Raw genomic sequence first — 18507 nt, 5'->3', positions numbered from 1 at the left:
TTTTTTTTAAATGATTAACCATTAGCGCCCAATTAAACGGTTACATATATCCCATTTAACAACATCACAAGTTAAATGTTTACAAAAGGCACAAAGGTCATTAATCAAATGTATTACAAGTTTGACCCATTTAAAATGATAGTTTTAATCCAAACTACACCCGAGCATGGTTTGGGGCTAAACTACCCAAAATGCTAGGTCGACTTCAAAAGCTTCAATACAAATCCAACATGGGGAACTAGTATCCAACAACCCCCTTTCCCTTCTCCACACCTGCATCCAAAAAGATAAACAACGAGAGGGGTAAGCTAACGCTTAGTGAATGCAATAATTATACGTATGCATATATAACCTACTTACTTGCAATTCACAAACACAATACCGCATACAAGCTAGCAATTCGACAACCATGCAAACATCATGCATAAACTACTATCCGCGATTCACAATAAGCTAGCAATATCAATAGCATATGGTTCACAATTTAATATGCTAAAATACAAATTCACACAACCATGGTTAACCAATCATACAAGGGAACAGTACTTGAAAGACCGTCAGAGTTCATAACATCCATTAGTGTTACTTAAACACCGCGTAAGCACTAATCCCCCGGGTGATGTCTTGAACACCGCGACTAACTCACCCCCATGAAAATGTGGCGTCTTGAACACCGCGACGATTCCACATGTCAATCAAAACAATGAGTGGTGTCTTGAACACCGCGATAATTCCACTCCCATGACAATATGTTGTCTTAAACACCGCGACTATTCCACATGTCAATCAAAACAATGAGTGGTGTCTTGAACACATCGATAATTCCACTGGTTACTTAGAATGTGGTGTCTTGAACACCGCGACACTTCCATATTCATACTACACAAATAAATACATTATATACGTACACGCATAATTATTCCACTCACCTTAACACCAAGATGATGATTATGCACTTTCGAAACTTCAAAGCAAAGTACCTAATACATTAAGTACACATTCAATACACAACTTGTGGAACCAACCACCATACTTACACTTGAGCATTTAATGACCCAATTTGCATTAAATAGCTCAACTACACCAAAATCGCCCATAAATGGCCAAGACTCATACTCAATCACTAAAGCTAGTGATTTATAGTCTACTAACTTTAACTAACACTAACTTAGGGTACTTCATACCCATTTCACCCAAACTAAGTCAACATTACCCATTTGACCCATTTTAACACTTAGACTCACAAATCAAGTCAAACTTCACTCATTAACAATTCTTTCATCATGTTACAAGTATAATAGTGAATAACATCACCATTAACACTTGCAAATCTCAATATACATGAACAAACCCTAGGTTAAATCCATTTGGGTTCCCTTACATCAAATTAACCCAAATTCACCCATTAAGTCCCCAAATGGGTCTTACAAGTCTCAAATGGCCAAACCCTAGCCATAAATTAACTAAAACTCAAAATACGGAGTTAAGACTTACCAACACTATCCACTAGTAGCTAAGAACGAGGAGAACAACTTTAATTCTTGCTCCAAGGATTGATCCACAAATCTTCACTCTCAAATCTCACTTAGAAATCAATTGGGTTTTATGTTTTGAGAGTAAATGGAGAAAGAAAATAGAAATGAAATGAATAAAATGGATAAGTGGTGGAGATTAAATGCTCCCATCAGATCTACACGCAAAAAGACGAATTTACCCTTGAACCCCACTCTTTAAAAGCTGAATTCGGCATCAGACTGCCAGAAATGTCGCGGTGCGACTTCTTTTCTCGCGGCGCGACTCCAGATACCGCAACGCGGCGTTCCACTAAAATTTTGAACTGTTTAACAAGCTTCCTGAATTTGATTTGCGCCTAGTGTCGCGGCGCGACTAAGGCCATCGCGGCGCGGTAATTGCCTACGTCTGACCACTAACAATAACTTAACTTGGTTAATGGTTTAATGACTAGTACACCTCGTTCACGCTTCCTATATACGCATAAACTTCATCTTTAAGTCTCACATGACTTAACACTATCAAAATCCATGTATAAACTTATGCATGCATACATTCTCAAATATATATATATATATATATATATATATATATATATATATATATATATATATATATATATATATATATACATATACGTTTACACAACAACTAACACTTTAATTTATTTTTCATATAAATGAACGAGTTATAAGCGAACTAACGATTAAATATGTACCTTTAGACGTGTACGGAAAAACGGGATGTTACAGAGAAACTTGAAAGCATCAATTCCTGGATGTCCTAGACGTTGATGCCATAAACTAGAAGACAAGGCAGTAAAAGCGGAATGATTTTGTAGACGGTGTAGTAAAGATGTGTTGTGCGGGTATAGATCTCCAGAACTGTTACATCGCATGATTGGGGTTCCCTTCGGATATTCTTTGACAGTGAAATCAAAGGGGTCAAAATCAATGGAAAGTTTATTATCAATAGCAAGGCGACGAACTGAAATCAATTTTTTTATTAACTTGGGAGAATAAAGAATATTTGATAAATGAAGAGGACGTGTAAGAGAAGGGATAGAAGTTGGCCTGACCCAAAAATAGGAATACCTGCGGCATTACCAACAATAATTTGGTTAGAAAAGCTCGATGGTAAATAAGACTAGAGTTTACCTTGTGAACCCGTCATGTGAGAAGTAGCACCGGTGTCCATGTACCAATTGTCATCTGGTGTATTAGTAGCATAATTTGAACTTGCTTGTCGTGGTCTCGGCCCTAAAATTCCAGCAGATATATTGTTGGGCTGAACCCAAGAGCTGGAGGAGTAATTGCAAGGTAACATAGTGTATTGTTAAGGCCAAGTCTACTTTAAATCGAGATCAACCACTTTAAATTAAATAGCGGCTCCTTCAAGTAAATAAGCTATTGCCACCTAATTAATTCTTCGACCTCTGATTATTGTACGCTTATAAAGACATGAATATTGAGCTTAAATCAAAGGCACTCGTAAATAAAGATAATGATGCAAGTAAATTAAAAGATCTAGTGTAAAACGAAACGGCAGGAGTGAGCGACGAGAAGGTTTTGGTGAAACTTTTTTTTTTTTTTTTTTAAAGAAAGATATATTGGAATGGATATTTTGAAAACTAAATAACGAAGAAAGATTAAGGTGTACACCGTATGTCACAATCTTAATATTATATTGAGAGATGAAGGGCGTGGAATAAAAGAGAACGGTGGCTAACTTTATTTGTTTAAACAATACAATGAAAACAAACGAAGATGATTTGTGTGTTGATAGGGTGGCCGACGGCTATGCATAGAACAAAGATAAAAGAAGAGGATTGCGAATAAGAAAAGCTACGGGTGATCGGTTGAATTTAATTTATTATAGTGGTAATAGGATTTGCACACGAGTGGTCGGTATGAGAATTAAAAGAAGAAATCTTAACGGGGAACGATAGAAAAAGATTCCGACGTATTTGTGAGGGTTTTCTTTTTCGTATGAATAGAAGGAAAAAAAAAGAATTCAAGAAGATAGAGGAAAAGAGATGATTGAGGCCATATTACAGAATAAACTCATGCCTTTCTCATTATCATGAATAGGTATTTATACAAGAATTATAACCTGCTCACCAAGGTATAGAATCCTAGACAAATACAAATACAATCGTTTCCTAATATAAATACCAAATATATCTTAATATATTTATATATATCTCGACTATATCTCGGCTATTAATATAGTTTAATGGCAAAAATGCTCAATTTATGAATCTTGTTAAATCTGTTACATAAAAAATTTATTTTAAAAATATGGGATCATGACTAAACCAGAAATTCACAGGGATGACAAAAACTGAGTATGTAACTAGTCGTAAATGAATGAGGTTTTGATATAAAAATGTCATATTAAATTGATGCTGGAACTATACGTTTCAACCAAACACAATAACATGGCTAGGGCTAAGATAACTCAAATGGAGAGTTTTAAAAATTAAGACAAACATCATGTTTCACCAAGTTCCAATAAATGCTTAATCTCTAATGCCTTAGACTTCTGGAGCTCATCATGACACTTACTAGAAGCACATATTACATTAATAATACAACTCAGTTTATTAAAAAATTGATGAACCGGAATAACTTCTCTTGAAGCAGCAACTAGTGCAAGTTGTAATCTATGAGCAAAACAATGAACATAGTATGCATAAGGACACTCTTTAATAACAAGTGCTTGTAACCCGTTCCATTCTCCTCTCATGTTACTAGCACCATCGTAACCTTGACCACGAATTTTACTAGTATCAAACTCATATTGCAAAAGTATGTTCCACAAATTTGTTTTAAGAGTCATTGCCGATGTGTCGGTAACATGCACCAAATCTAAGAACCTTTCTCTTATTATGCCATCTTTATCAACAAATCTAATAACTATGGCCATTTGTTCTTGTTTAGCTTCATCTCGTGCCTCATCTACCATAACACAAAAGTAAGAATCACCCACTTCATTTCGAATGTGTTTCTGAACCTTACTTGCAATAATACTCAATATTTCTTTTTGAATTTCACCTGAAGTATACCTTGAGTTAAAGGGAGCATTCTGTAGCACGACTTTCTCAACTTCATCATTATACGATGCTAGAAGTTTCAATAACTCGATAAAATTACCACGATTTTTTGAGCCAACAGTTTCATCATTCCCTCGAAAAGCACAAGCTTGGAATGTCAACCAACGAATTACATCCACTGAAGCTTTTAATCGTATACGGTTCTTCAAAAGATCCTCCGCATTTCTCTTTTCAATGACATTCTCAATGTGTGCTTTATGATTTAACAAGTTCTCACTTTTCACAACAGCATCTTTATGTTGTGAACTTCCCATGTGTTTTAGAAATGCACAATTGTTTCCATCATTAACTTTTTTCCAATTGTTGAATCCTTTAACTGTAAAAGCATCTACACCTTTCTGAACATTTGGTTTGTCACTAAATAAGTAACAAATGAAGCAATATGCAGAATCTGTTGTAGGAGAATACTCTAACCAATTTGGAAAAATGCTAAACCAAGAGTATTGGAATCTTCGAGTATGCTTCTTCATAACTTTGCCGGGATACTCTTTTAAATGGACTTGAAAAGGTCCGAAGTTCAAATAATCTCGCCTTACTTGTTCTTTCTGATTGGCAGGATACTTCCAAATTGGTTGTCTTTTCCCGGGATCTCTTTCGATGGACTTAGGATCCACTTCAACATTAATTGGCCTTTGAGTTTCAGTAGGATGATCAGTTGGTTGATTTTGATGTTCATGTTCCTGGTCTTCTACGGAAACTTTGGAACGTTTATTCTCTTGATTTGCGTCATCTGTTACCTCACTAGATCGTCTCTTGAAAAACGAAGTAATTTTTTTTGGTTGTGACTTTTTTGCTACTGCAATACACAATACATTCAAATAGGTTATTTAATCAATCAACATATAAATTGAAAATCCTTCTCTTTTTGTTAATCAAGAAGAGAATAAACTAATTCCTAGTGTTAATCAACAAAACAGACTTCTCTTATTGAAGTAAACTAAAATTAAACTACAATTCAAAGTACATATTCTATCAAGTCATTCAATAAGAAAATAAACTAATACAGTAACACTCAATGAGACAATGACTCAAACTAATTGAATATAAAAGACTCAAACTAATTCAAAGTAACACCCAAACTAATTGAATATAAGAGAATAAACTAATATATAGATTATAAATAAAATTAAATAATACGAACAGTAATAACTAAAAGATACATGATACCTTCACTTTTTGCAGGGATGGTTTGATTTCTAGGGACTTCAGCCATAACAATCGCTAGATGCCAGGAAGATTAAATAAAAAAATTAGGTTTTTTGTTATTAAAGAATTAATTATGCGAAGAACAGATAAAGAAACCGATCGTATTCACTTCATCAAATAAACCTCATCATAGTAGCATAGTGGACTAGTGGGCCAAAATTTCTTAAAGTCTTAAAACAAATTATTAAAGTGACGGTTGTGTGTTCAGGGGGCCAAGGTTTAATTTTTACATATAGTCCTCATAAAATATGAAAAATTACTAACAAGTACAAAAGTTTTTGGGGTGGCCACAAACCCCACCCCAACCCCCCCCCACCCCCCCCCCCCCCCCCCCCCCCCGCCCCGCCCCAAGTAACCTCCGTCCTTGCAAACATGCATCATATATTTCAAATGGTTCTCTATAATTTCTTATATTCTAGTGGCAACACATATTGACCAGAAATTACACATCAATGATGAAGTACTGCAACTTAATATTGGAAATGTACAATTTTGACCATTTTTTTAAGAGGCAAGCTTGAATCGTATAACATTATGAAGCTAGGTAGGAGGCCTAGAGGGTAGGGAGGGGGATATAAATCGAGTGAACTTACGTATAAAATTTGATATATTAAGGGGTATCTTTATGATTATGCTTAATACTTATGTATAATTTTTGGTGGAGAAATTATGTTTTAAAAAATGTGTAGTTACTATTGTTGTACAAGTTATTTATGAATCTCTACATTTCTTAATGATAACCGTTAGAGTTATCTTTAAATAAATATAAGTTTACGAATTTTCTAGTATAACTGAAAGTTTTTAAATATGGAACTCAATCAAACAAATATTTACAACATACAGATTTTCTAGTTATAGTGTATAAGGTATAACATAACATAACATAGAGTTTTAAATAAGGAACTTAACAAATATTTACGACATCACATGACATGACATGACAGATATTCATTTTGAGTATAATAGGAATGAGATTTAAGGATAATATGATTCAACCAGTTTAATTACCGTGAGTAACTCACATCGAGATGATAATCATGAAGGGTGGTTGAATGTACGTTGTTAGTATAAAAACACTAATCTTAAAGCGTAAAGTGTGAGAGAGATAGGTCGCCTCTACTCTCATATGACCGTAAGAATTATGCTTAGTGTACGGTTTTCGATCTATTTATAGAGAGGATTAGCTATGCACATTCCTGATTACGTAAATAATTTTAAAAAATTACATTATTAATTAACTTTTTTTGGTAACTTACTTGAACATTCTTTTAAGCTTTTCATAAATATAATATAGTCATTAACCTTTTTGCGAAAAATTGCAGGTTCAAATTTTGTGGTAATCTAAGTAAAGTTTGAAAAATGGTCACTAATGATTCTCGATAAATTGTGTAGATTATAGTTAAAATATTCGTCCTACCACTTAATTACTACTTAATTATAGGGGAAAACCTATTAAAAAAAAAAATGAACAGTTTTTTTTTTTTTTTTTTTTTTCAACCAATTAGTTGTTTTTTTTTTTTTTTTTCAAAACCCATGTATAAATCATCCGACCCCTTTTATACCCGGTTCCCACCTTCAAAACACAACTGAAACATAACAATCATCATTTTCCCACCATCTTCAATGGCTTCCATTGCTTACTCTCAAATCATCCCTCTCTCCCGACTCTCTATTCGGAGCCCCGAACCCGTTTCTCTCATATCTTTCAATCCATCCTCACTTCAAACTTTCCCCAGATCCCCTCTTTTATCAACAACCCAATTCAATACCCACAAAAACAGTCCCATCACAAATTGTACTTCAGTTTCATCTCATACCTCAGAAGATGAAATCCCAATTGAACTAAGTAAACTTTTTCTATTTTTTAGTTGAAAGTTCAAAACTTTATTTAATTATGGAGTGATTCTTTTCGTTAATCTCTCAAATTTGTGTTTTCAGGGTCCTCTGCCTTTCCAACTGTTCTTGATATTAGTCAAATTCGTGAAGTTTTACCACAAAGGTGTGTATTTAAATGTAATGGATAATTTTTATTACTATATTTTTTTCGTTTATTCCAAAGATGATATTTTGTGACATGGGTTTTGGTGGGGTTTATGATTATTGTACTGTATTTAGTTTCAAGCTTGTTTTGTAAAGTTGCACTCTCGGCAACACCTTTTGTTTCGTGTATGTTCTGTGTATCATTGTTCGAGTTTTACTATAGTTTCCCAGGTTCCATTGTAACTGGGCTATAGTCCCCTTGTAACGGGCTGAATCTGGCCCATCTCGAGTTCTAATATATCCGCTTGCCTTTTGAAAAAAAAAAATTGTTTGTAGGTATCCATTTCTTTTGGTGGATAGGATAATTGAGATAAATCCAGGTGTTTCAGCAGTTGGGATCAAGAATGTTACTATTAATGATGACTTTTTCCTTGGCCATTTTCCTGAGAGGCCAATTATGCCTGCTGTTCTCTTGGCTGAGGTGAAGTAATTTCTTGTATTCATTTTATATACTATTATTTTTGTATGGTTTTTGGTTTTCTTTTCACTTTTAATGCACTTTTTGGAATATAAATTGTTTGATGTTGTTCTGAAAATTTGTATTATGTGTGTTGCTGCTTTGTAATCTGGTTACTTATGTCTTCAGATCAAGATTTTTAAATACCAGCTAGTTTAACACTGCAAAGTTAGATGTTTAAATTAAAAGTTAGTTGTTGATATGGTCGTTTATGTTAGACAATGGATAATGTAGCATTTCTCTCCCTTTTCACGCACACATGGCATGACAAACGCCCACAAACGCTTGTAATGGGGCGTTTGTGGGCAAATTCATGGGCGGTGTTGGTGAATGTGAAACGCAGGGATAGAGGAAGGTGATGGTGACATGGCAAGTGCTGATAACGCAGTGTTTGTGGCCCCTATGCCGTCCACATGGCGTGAGAAACGCCCCACAAACGCCCGGAATGGGGCGTTTGTCGGCAAAACACGCTAAGGAGAAAGGGCGTGACAATGAGGTGGCAGTCCATGATTGGTTCTATATATTTTATCTCTCAAACTTTAATTTATTTACCCATCAAATATCAATCAAATTTTATCACATCACCCACAAACGCCCTTACAAAAGCCCCCCATTACAACTCTCTCATTCTCCTGTCATGGCCATGTCAGCGGCTTGCCCCAAAAAGTACATCTATCCACTCCACCTCACAATCACCAATATCCTTAGTCTTAACAACCTTCTCATTACAACTCCCCCTTTCACCATCATAACCATGTCACCTTAATAACCCCAAAAATACCTCTTATCCATTCCACGTCACTTTTACCATTATCCATGGTCTTACTAGCTATGTTTAGAAATCAAGAGTTTGTTTCTTTGCTCCCACCTACTTATCTTTGTCGCAATTATTGAGCTTTTGTGGTTATCAATCTGAAGTTAGATGTTTAAATTAAGATTTAAATGTTAGATATATTTCCTTCATCCCTTTTTATTATAGATTATCTTACTTGCATATTTTGGTACCTATACAATATTTTTTCCTACATTGAATGCTTAGATGTCTACTTCTTGATGACCATGAGAAAGATTTGTAAGGTTGTTCCTTTTTTTTGGGTGAAAGGAAAAACTCACACACATCACTATCATGAATTAATCAACGAATATATACAAATTGTCCATAGCAAGACACGAACCCTCAACATCTTGATTGGAAGGCCACCTCGATACCGTTGGGCCAATGGCCCTTTGGTATATATTGTAAAGTTTAAGATGATCCATTTTTCAGAAGCCTAAGTATACTTTTGTAAGTTCAGGCAATGGCACAAGTTGGTTGTTTTATATTTCGGCAGTCAGAAACGGGCGGCACACCTATAAAACATTCCTTAGGGGGAGACAAGATGAGGTTCAGGAAGCCGGTTGTTGCCGGAGACACTTTGGTAATGAGAACAACTCTAACCAAACTACAAAAACGATTTGGAATTGCGAAATTGACAGGAAAGGCATATGTTGGAGGTGAGCTCGTATGTGAAGGTGAATTCTCGGTGGTTCTGGGTAGTAGTGAGTGACGGGCATCGTTCGAGGTTCAATAGCTTTCGGTCTTGCATTTTATTCTTTTCTGTTTTACTGTTGTTATTGTTCATTTAGATTGATGTAAAAGAACCATTTTAGGTCACTTTAATGCAGCTGATATTGTATTAAACCTTGTTTTTATAAATTATTATGGTACACATGTTTTACTTTTGACATGGTAAGGTGGGCGGGTAGGGTAACCGATAACAATAGATTTACATTGTGATACGGGTCAACAGAAAATGGACGGGTCGGGTTGGTTATTTGATGAACACTTTTTATCCTTTTGTGAAAAGTTATAAGGTTTTTACATGTTTGGGTTACCCGGGATGGCGAGTATTCCGACCTCATACTCTCTAATGTACGCGGCCCATGTACGCGGCCCAGGGGGATTACTCCGTGGCTGGTTCTAACCCTAGCCATAACAAGATTCGAACTTGAAACCTCTTGCAAAACTAACTTGAAACCACTTTTTATCGTTTCGTGAAAGATCTTTGATAGATAAGCTTGTGGTTTTTGGTTGTCAAAGTTATGTAATTGACATATATTTGCATATAGTGGCTTAATAGTGTTTGTATGTATCCAAAGCATGATGTTTGATCTGTTTGACCTATGTGACCCTTACCCATAACCCATATATAAAGCATAGCCGAAAATCGACCCGTTCATATTTTGGTTCTTCGAGTCATTCATGATTAAATAAGAAAACCTGAAGTGGTTAAATTTAACCTCTAATTAAATTTACATATCACTTGATTACATGGAAGCTTAATAATAACACAACCCATTTTGTTTTCCTTACAAACCAAGAGCCCCTAGTGGTGTTTTCCCTTGCCCTGCCTCAAAGTAGAAAATTAGCATCGCAAGCATCGCAAGTCTCGCGTGCTTAATCTCGGCTAACTTCAATCTATCGAGCTTATCGGTATCAGGAATGTACACACCATTTTGAATGGTACCCGCAAAGCTTAACGGGTCAAAAAATTTACCACCCGGGTATCCTTGTTCACCAGTGTAGTTAGTGAAGTTCTCAGCAGTTTTGGACCATGGGGTGGCCCACTCAACTGATTGTGATTCAGGGTTGAAGAAATCGACCCATCTCTTGCTTTCGACCCAACCCATGAGAAGTAGCTGGGTGCCCAAGAGGGTTCCGAATGAAAATGGGGCAATGGCACCCGGGTCAGCTCCAGCCTCGAACCATGGAATACCACTCCATGCCTGGCCCACAAAGATACCGAGTACTGCAGCCATGGCCCACCGTCCGTGAATAAGCTCAGCTTCTCTGTACCATTTTAGAAAAGCTGGATCCTTTCCTAGTCCCAACGGGTCGAATCCAAAGTCACCTGGTAGCCTGTATACAAAGTCAAATAAAAAGTAGAGTTTCAGTTAGACATATACACTAACATTCGAGAAATTGAAAACTTTTACTGTATAATTTTTCAGAGGGAAAAAAGGATTTTGCTATTAGGACTTTCGTTAGTGTGCTTTACAATGTTGTACTGAGCGGTTACGTAATGACTTGAAAGCAACACTTTTTAAATTGCACAACTAATTTATGCATGTAAATGACAGCGACAGCCCTTAGCTAAATCCATAAGAAAGAAAAGAAAAAAAAAACTCACGAGCCATCAAGCCACTCTGGGTCAAGCAAATTGCCGCCGCCTTTAACCGCAGGGATCCAAGATTTTTTGGGAGCAACTGCAGCAGCGATAACGAGCCGCCTAGGGGCGGACACGGCACCATTGATGGCTGCACCGACTGGTGCAGACAAGGTATGGCTTCTCTTGCCGCCGGTTAAGAAGGGTGATCCCAACCCATTTAACACCGCAGCAGATGTAGCAGTTGCCATTTAGTGTCTTTAATAAAGATATTGATGTTGTTGCTGCTGTTTTGTGTATGTTGATATTTAATATGGATGAAGAGAGTGTAAGGTTTGTTATATGGGTGAGTATGTGATCGAAAGGGATCTGTGAATGGAGCCAGGTAGGATAAGTGAAATCTGTATAAGCAAATGTTGGATAGGATTTTAGCCAATGAGATGATGGTATCCATCTATAAAACCATGAACCATGATTCAGGTGGTGCCCACTTTTAAGTCCTTGTGGTCTTTAATTGTTGCAGCACAGCCTCTAGTTTTATTTGTCAATAAAATCATCCATTGGTCAAATAATAAATTAATTTAAAGGCAGGTTGAAAGTTACCAAAGAAGTTGTTCAGTTTTATATTAACTACATGAATTGATTGATTTATTGCACCACATTAAATGTTAGCTAGATTTTTTTTTTTTCTTACGGCAAAAAGAGAATTTTTATTAAGAAACTTTCATCGAAACGATGAATAACATACAAATTACATTGCAAGGGCATTTGAGCCTAAAGAAAAGACAAAAACATGAAAGAAAAATGAAACGACTTATTTGATTTATGCAAACTAAAAGGACATAAAAGTCCGTTCAGACCAGCACACATGAAAGCAGCCCATGACAACAACACAAGAAGCCCACTAGAAACTTGCAGGAGCTTGAAGAAGCCCACTTGAAACAATTATATTGGGCCCTCTTGATATTGGGCCTCAAGAACCCGTCACTAAACTAGGAATCAGGAGATGGAAACGGAGGAAATTATCCCCAGCTAATTGACGAAGAACACATGAAAAAAAACGAAGTGGAGAAGATTTCAACCCCAAATTGAACCAAGCTAATCCCTAATTGACGATAGGACGCGTCGTAGCGTGCAGAATCAACAACAACATTACAAAACCTAACGAAGGCATCTAATCTAACCAAACATCGAGCATGACGATGCAGGAACCCCAATAAGCAAGAGAGCATCAAACACAGACGAGTCGAAACATGAAGGGATAAAACCAATTGAAAAACGAAGCTCGTTCAAACCAAACGAGGCCGAGACACAAGAGACGGAGAATGAGAAAACTATGGCAATTGAAAAAATGGAACTGAAAGAAGGAATTGGAAAGAAAGATCAGAACCCAAATTAATACGTAAATGATAGCATCAACACCAATTAAAGGCATTCTTGTTTGACGATGGAAGGAAAGAATTTCTGAAATTCATGATGAAGGATGACAGGCACCAGGAAAGAATTTTCGAAATTCATTAAAAGAATATTACATTGAAAAAAAACGAATTGGAAATGGTTGGAGCCTAGTTACGTGCTTTAGGAATTTTAACCGGTGTAACATCATCATCGTCCGCCATATTCTCTATGAACACTCCAAAATTATGCAACTCTTCCATAAATGTAAGTTTTTTTGCACCAAATTGTTTATCATCAATTGTGCTTTTTTTGAAAGATGTTTCTTGCCCAACCATATGATTGATTTCACTATCCGTATCAAACAAAACCGATACATTAGGAACTTGGTCAACCTAATTGCTCGTTTGATTTTTTAACTTGTTCTTACTGGTATCGACTTTTGATTGGAAAAAAGGTTCATGTACCTTTTCAAGAGGAAGACATCGGGACTTAATCTTCTCACATGATTCTTTACAGTTGAGACCTAGACATTGATCATCACTAATAGGATTGTCTAAACATGAGAGTTTAGAAGCAAAAGTAATATCAGGCTGTCTAAAGTTCAAAACAGAAGGGATGGGAAAATTGAGGTTCACAGAAGCCACATCTTTGTTTACTTTTTGAGAAATGGACAAGTTTTTTGGTGATTTTTGTTTAAGGGTAGGATAGTCCTTTTCTTGCAAGTTAAAAGGCAAAGGTTGGTCTGTAGGGCTGCTTGTAGAACTAGACTTGTTGCCATTCTCATCATTCCCATGTACTTTAGGCGATTTTGTAGGAGTAAAAAGAGATTTCTTAATATCCTCTGCAAGTTTGACTTTCACTTTATCTAGAGAATAGTGTACCATTTTTGCTTCTACACCTTTTGCAGACAAGTTGTCCTTTGAAGGAGTTTTAAAATTTTCCTCCTCCTTCCCTGTCACCGAATTCGACCCATGCTTCTTTACTTTTTCAGACAATAAAGCAGATTTTACCCTTTCCATGAAATTGTGAACTTCAACGGATTTATTGACTTTTTTAGGTGTTTGACAATTCAAAACACCAACGGTACCAATCACTTCACCCTCTTCAGGGGAATATTCCGGTGAAGCTTTACCCTCAGCTACCGGAGATGCCTCATGACTAACAGTCTTTTGGGAATTCGCTGCATCAATGGACATTTGTAAAATAGACATATATTCGTATATAACTTCGTCTGAAACGATTTCGATCTATGCGTTATAATTAATCTCTTCTATCCATAAATTGCAAGATGAACAATTGGCCACATTAGCAGATACCATTTTTTCGATTGGACCAGGAGAATAAACTTCAATGAATGCAAACAAAACGTCTGACCTTTTGAGTCTATGAGAATTGGAGTTAATGTGCACCACCCTGCCAAAACTCTTTGCAACTTCAATAGAGCAATTCGATGAACAACATTCGAAAGGCATTCCAGAAATAGCCACTTTAGCAAACCTAGAATATTTGTTTCTTCTTAGGGTCATTGGGATAACCTCTATAAATTCAATGGAACTTAAGGTTGGTCCCATTGTCATTCTTTTAAAACTGTCCTCGTCGGAACACTGGACGATATACCCAAATAAACCCCACGCTGTAACAGATTCGATGGCAATAAAACGACTCTTGAGCCATTTAAATAACTTCTCGGCATTGATTGGAGATTTATCAATAACAAGTGCACTGAGGTGTAGTCGATTAACAGTATCTTCATTGTATGAAAGGTTAATTTCATGATGGGATGGGGTAGTAGGATGGATTGGGGAATTAAATGGACGAATAGGGTAAAAGGGTTGATTCGACTGAAAATTGAGATTCAAGTCCTTTTTGGCATAGCCGACAGTAATTCTCATACCGTTAATGATCTTACCGTTTAAAGAATTTAAGACTTTAGTTGCCTGATTGATCGATTGAAGTTTAACGAAAGCATAAGATCGATCTTTTTTCCATGATAGACCCATGACTGTACCGTACTCTTTAAAAATATTACGAATGACGATTGGATTTGTGAATCTTGAAAGGTTGCCCAAAAAAATAGTGGATTTCTGTGGGAAAGTAGCATATGTTTTGGATTGTTTAGAAACAGACGTTTGGAATTTGGTGGGGTTGAGATGGATTGGAATGGAATTTGGATAAGTTGGTTTGAATGTTTGATTGGGAATGGGTTGGGGAGGCATGTTTTGTGTTAGAATAGAATAGGGAAAAGTTGGTATAAATTACTGGTGAAACATGGTGTTTGATAGGAAGTTGAAGAAAAAAATTGGTGATCGGAAAACAGTGGTGGTATGAGGCGGATGATGGTGGAAATTTTCAAAAAAACCGGCGACACATTTTACGAGGTTGAGAGAAAAACTTTTTACACATTGATTTCTACTTAATATCTAAATGTTAGCTAGATAATATAGCTGTTGTTGTAAATATTAAAGGTGGCCGACAACTTTTGTAGATACAACCAAAATAGTAAATTACTTTTGAATAATTTGTAAAGCTGTACATGACTTTATGTAATATAAATATAGGATGAATGTAAGCATATTTGCACACCATTCTTGAAATAAAGAATACTTACTCTCTCCTCCACTCTTCTATAATACTAGAAAAATATTCTCAAGAATCAAATCTAAAAGGTAGTTATAAGCCTACTGAATTATAACACGTTATCAGCACGAAGTGCTCCGTATAATCAAGGTAATAAAAAAAATTCTTTAACGACATCTTCTATTATTTATTAGTAAGATAATTATTATTATCATCATAACTAACATTTATATTTATGTTATTTAAGTTATATATGGTCAGTTATACCGCCTAAATTATATTTATGTAATCTAACTTTTATTAACTTCATTAACATTTACATTTATATTTATGTTATATATGGTCGGTTATACCGCCTAAATTATATTTCTGTAATCCAACTTTTATTAACTTCATTAACATTTATATTTATATTTATGTTATATATGGTCGGTTATACCGCCTAAATTATATTTCTGTAATCTAACTTTTATTAACTTCATTAACATTTATATTTATGTTATATATGGTCGGTTATACCGCCTGTATTATATTTCTGTAATCTAACTCTTATTAACTTCACTAACATTTATATTTATGTTATCTAACATTTATGATTATTTATGCAATTAATCATTATTTATTTCATGCATACTAATGTTTATTCTTAAATTTATTATTTATGCATAATATGTTTATTCTCTTAATCTTCGTATTTATACTAAACATATTTATATTAAATGTATTTTATAGTAATCATATTTATACTAATAAAATTCTTTTATTAAAATGATTATTAAGATAACGAGTACATAACATTCTTTAACGTCAACTAACGATATATACATAACGGTTGTTAACGTCAACAGACGACGTTACAACGACTATATTTTTCAAATATAAAATAAACATCTCCGTTTTCACATTTTCACAAATCAATCTTCATTTTCTCAGATTACCACTCTCAAAAAGTTTTTATAAAGATGATTCACACAAGGATGATTTTTCCTATTGTATTGGTCATATTAACTATCATCATTGTTGCTAATATACCACCAGATGAACCTATATTCTATCCTGCCCTTGTAGTTTTATTATTTGTAATCATACCATTATTCTGTTGTTTGCTACTTATGAATTTAAAATGATTCTAATTTCATGATGTTAGAAATTGATTATGATTATAATTTATGTTGTTCATCTTTCTGAAAATAGAAAATGTCAAACTTATCAAAGCTTGAGTTTGATGCCCTAGACGTATCGGGAACAAACTACACATCATGGGTCATAGATGTAGAAATAAATCTTGGATCATTGGGTATTCTAGAACTTTAAAAGAAAACAATACTTGTTCTGATCAAGATAAATTAAAATCAATTGCTTTTATTCGCAAACATATTGATATCACCTTAAAACATATGTATCTCACTATCAAAGATCCACATGTTTTATGGAAAAGTATCAAGAGTAGATTCGATAATCAAAAGGAAATATTACTCCTAGCTGCGAGGGAAGAAGGGAGAAATCTAAGGTTCCAAGACTTTAAAAAGGTAAGTGGATACAGCTCGGCCATGTTCAAAATCCGTTCAAAGCTTCAATTCTGTGGTCAAGAAATAAGTGATGCTGATATGATGGAGAAAACTTTCTCCACAATGCATTCTACAAACATTACTAAACAAGAAAATTTATGATTGCAGAATTACAAAACTTTTTCCAAACTTCAAACTTATCTCTTAGTTGCAGAAGTAAATAAAGAATTACTGATGAAGAATCAAGAATCTCATCCTACGGGTGCGCTAGCATTCCCTGAAGCTAATGCTATTAACAATAATAATAATAATAAAAAAAGAAATGCACCTGGACGAGGACGTGGGCGAGGTCGTGGTCATATTAGCCAAAACCATCATCATGGAAATTACCATAACAATAATAAAAATCATAACTATGTTCGAAATCATCCTTATGTTAATGGTCGTGGTGGTGGTGGTGGTCGTAATGGTTTCGGTGGTCGTGGTCGTGGACAAAGAAATAATAATCCACAAAATTATAAATCTCAACTACCATACAATCCCACAAATCATAATGTTGAAGGAAGCTCTTCAAAGAATATTGAAGATTCTTGTTATCAATGTGGTTAAATTGGACACTGGTCTAAGAACTGTCGAACAAATCAATATTCTGTTAATCAATATCAAGAATCCCTAAAAGGAAAAAGAAAAGAGGCAAATCTTGTCGATGATCTTGATACAAAAATCACTGAGCCAACAAGTGACTACTTTAATGAATAAATTTTCTATTATATGTCCATATCAAATAAATGGATGTAGATTTACGATCTATACCATATTTACTTTACTATATGTTTTCTTATTATGTACTTTCATTTATAACATATTTTGAATGTAATATATTGATGAATTATGTACTCATTATTTGTTTCTCATATTTTGAAGTTCATGATGTACACTACTGGAGTGCAAAATCAGTCAAATGGTGGGGATCTTTATATTGCAGACAGTGGTACCACACACACTATACTCAAATCTAAAAAATATTTCACTGATTTTAAAGCAACAGAAGGAACGGTACATACTATATCAGGTCCTGCGGATTTAATAAAAGGAATGGGAAAGGCAAAATTCATGTTACCAAATGATACAAATTTTTTAATAAAAAATGCCTTATTTTCTCCCATGTCAAAGAGAAATTTGTTAAGCTTCTCTGACATATACCAAAATGGATATGATTATCAGTCAGTGACTACAGAAAATGATAAATACTTAAGTATCACTGACAAGAAGCATGTGATTAAAAAACTACCAAGACTTAGTTCTGGTTTACATTATACATATATAAATGTACCAGAAGCACACATGGTAGTTAATGAAAAGGCATGTGATCCTGTAATGATCAATCTGTGGCATGAAAGATTAGGCCACCCAGGATCAACAATGATGAAAAGAATAATTCAAAATACACATGGACATCCATTGACAGATCAAAAGATCCCTCATGATGCACTTATCCCATGTACATCATGCTCACTTGGAAAATTGATAATAAAACCATCACCTCTT

At 34.9% G+C, this 18507-nt stretch overlaps 3 protein-coding genes across 3 annotated transcripts; 1 reads left to right on the top strand and 2 right to left on the bottom strand.

Moving 5' to 3' along the window:
• Window positions 1-4005: 4005 nt before the first annotated feature.
• Window positions 4006-5840, bottom strand: LOC139871118 (uncharacterized). Its single transcript, XM_071858854.1, has 2 exons — window positions 5795-5840; window positions 4006-5423 (listed from the first exon to the last, which is right to left on the bottom strand). The coding sequence occupies exons 1-2, from the start codon at window positions 5838-5840 to the stop codon at window positions 4006-4008; spliced, it is 1464 nt and encodes a 487-aa protein (XP_071714955.1).
• Window positions 5841-7440: 1600 nt separating this feature from the next.
• On the top strand, window positions 7441-9918 carry LOC139873534 (uncharacterized). Its single transcript, XM_071861458.1, has 4 exons — window positions 7441-7679; window positions 7772-7832; window positions 8150-8294; window positions 9626-9918. The coding sequence occupies exons 1-4, from the start codon at window positions 7457-7459 to the stop codon at window positions 9875-9877; spliced, it is 681 nt and encodes a 226-aa protein (XP_071717559.1). The 5' UTR covers window positions 7441-7456; the 3' UTR covers window positions 9878-9918.
• A 658-nt stretch (window positions 9919-10576) lies between these two features.
• On the bottom strand, window positions 10577-11825 carry LOC139872042 (chlorophyll a-b binding protein CP24 10A, chloroplastic-like). The gene is made up of 2 exons (XM_071859829.1): window positions 11501-11825; window positions 10577-11229 (listed from the first exon to the last, which is right to left on the bottom strand). Exons 1-2 carry the CDS (start codon window positions 11725-11727, stop codon window positions 10680-10682), a joined length of 777 nt encoding a protein of 258 aa, XP_071715930.1. The 5' UTR covers window positions 11728-11825; the 3' UTR covers window positions 10577-10679.
• Between the last annotated feature and the right edge of the window lie 6682 nt (window positions 11826-18507).

The sequence above is a fragment of the Rutidosis leptorrhynchoides genome, chromosome 10 (assembly GCF_046630445.1).
Source record: "Rutidosis leptorrhynchoides isolate AG116_Rl617_1_P2 chromosome 10, CSIRO_AGI_Rlap_v1, whole genome shotgun sequence".
Classification (NCBI taxonomy): Eukaryota; Viridiplantae; Streptophyta; class Magnoliopsida; order Asterales; family Asteraceae; genus Rutidosis; species Rutidosis leptorrhynchoides.
This window is presented reverse-complemented; position numbering and strand designations above follow the sequence as displayed.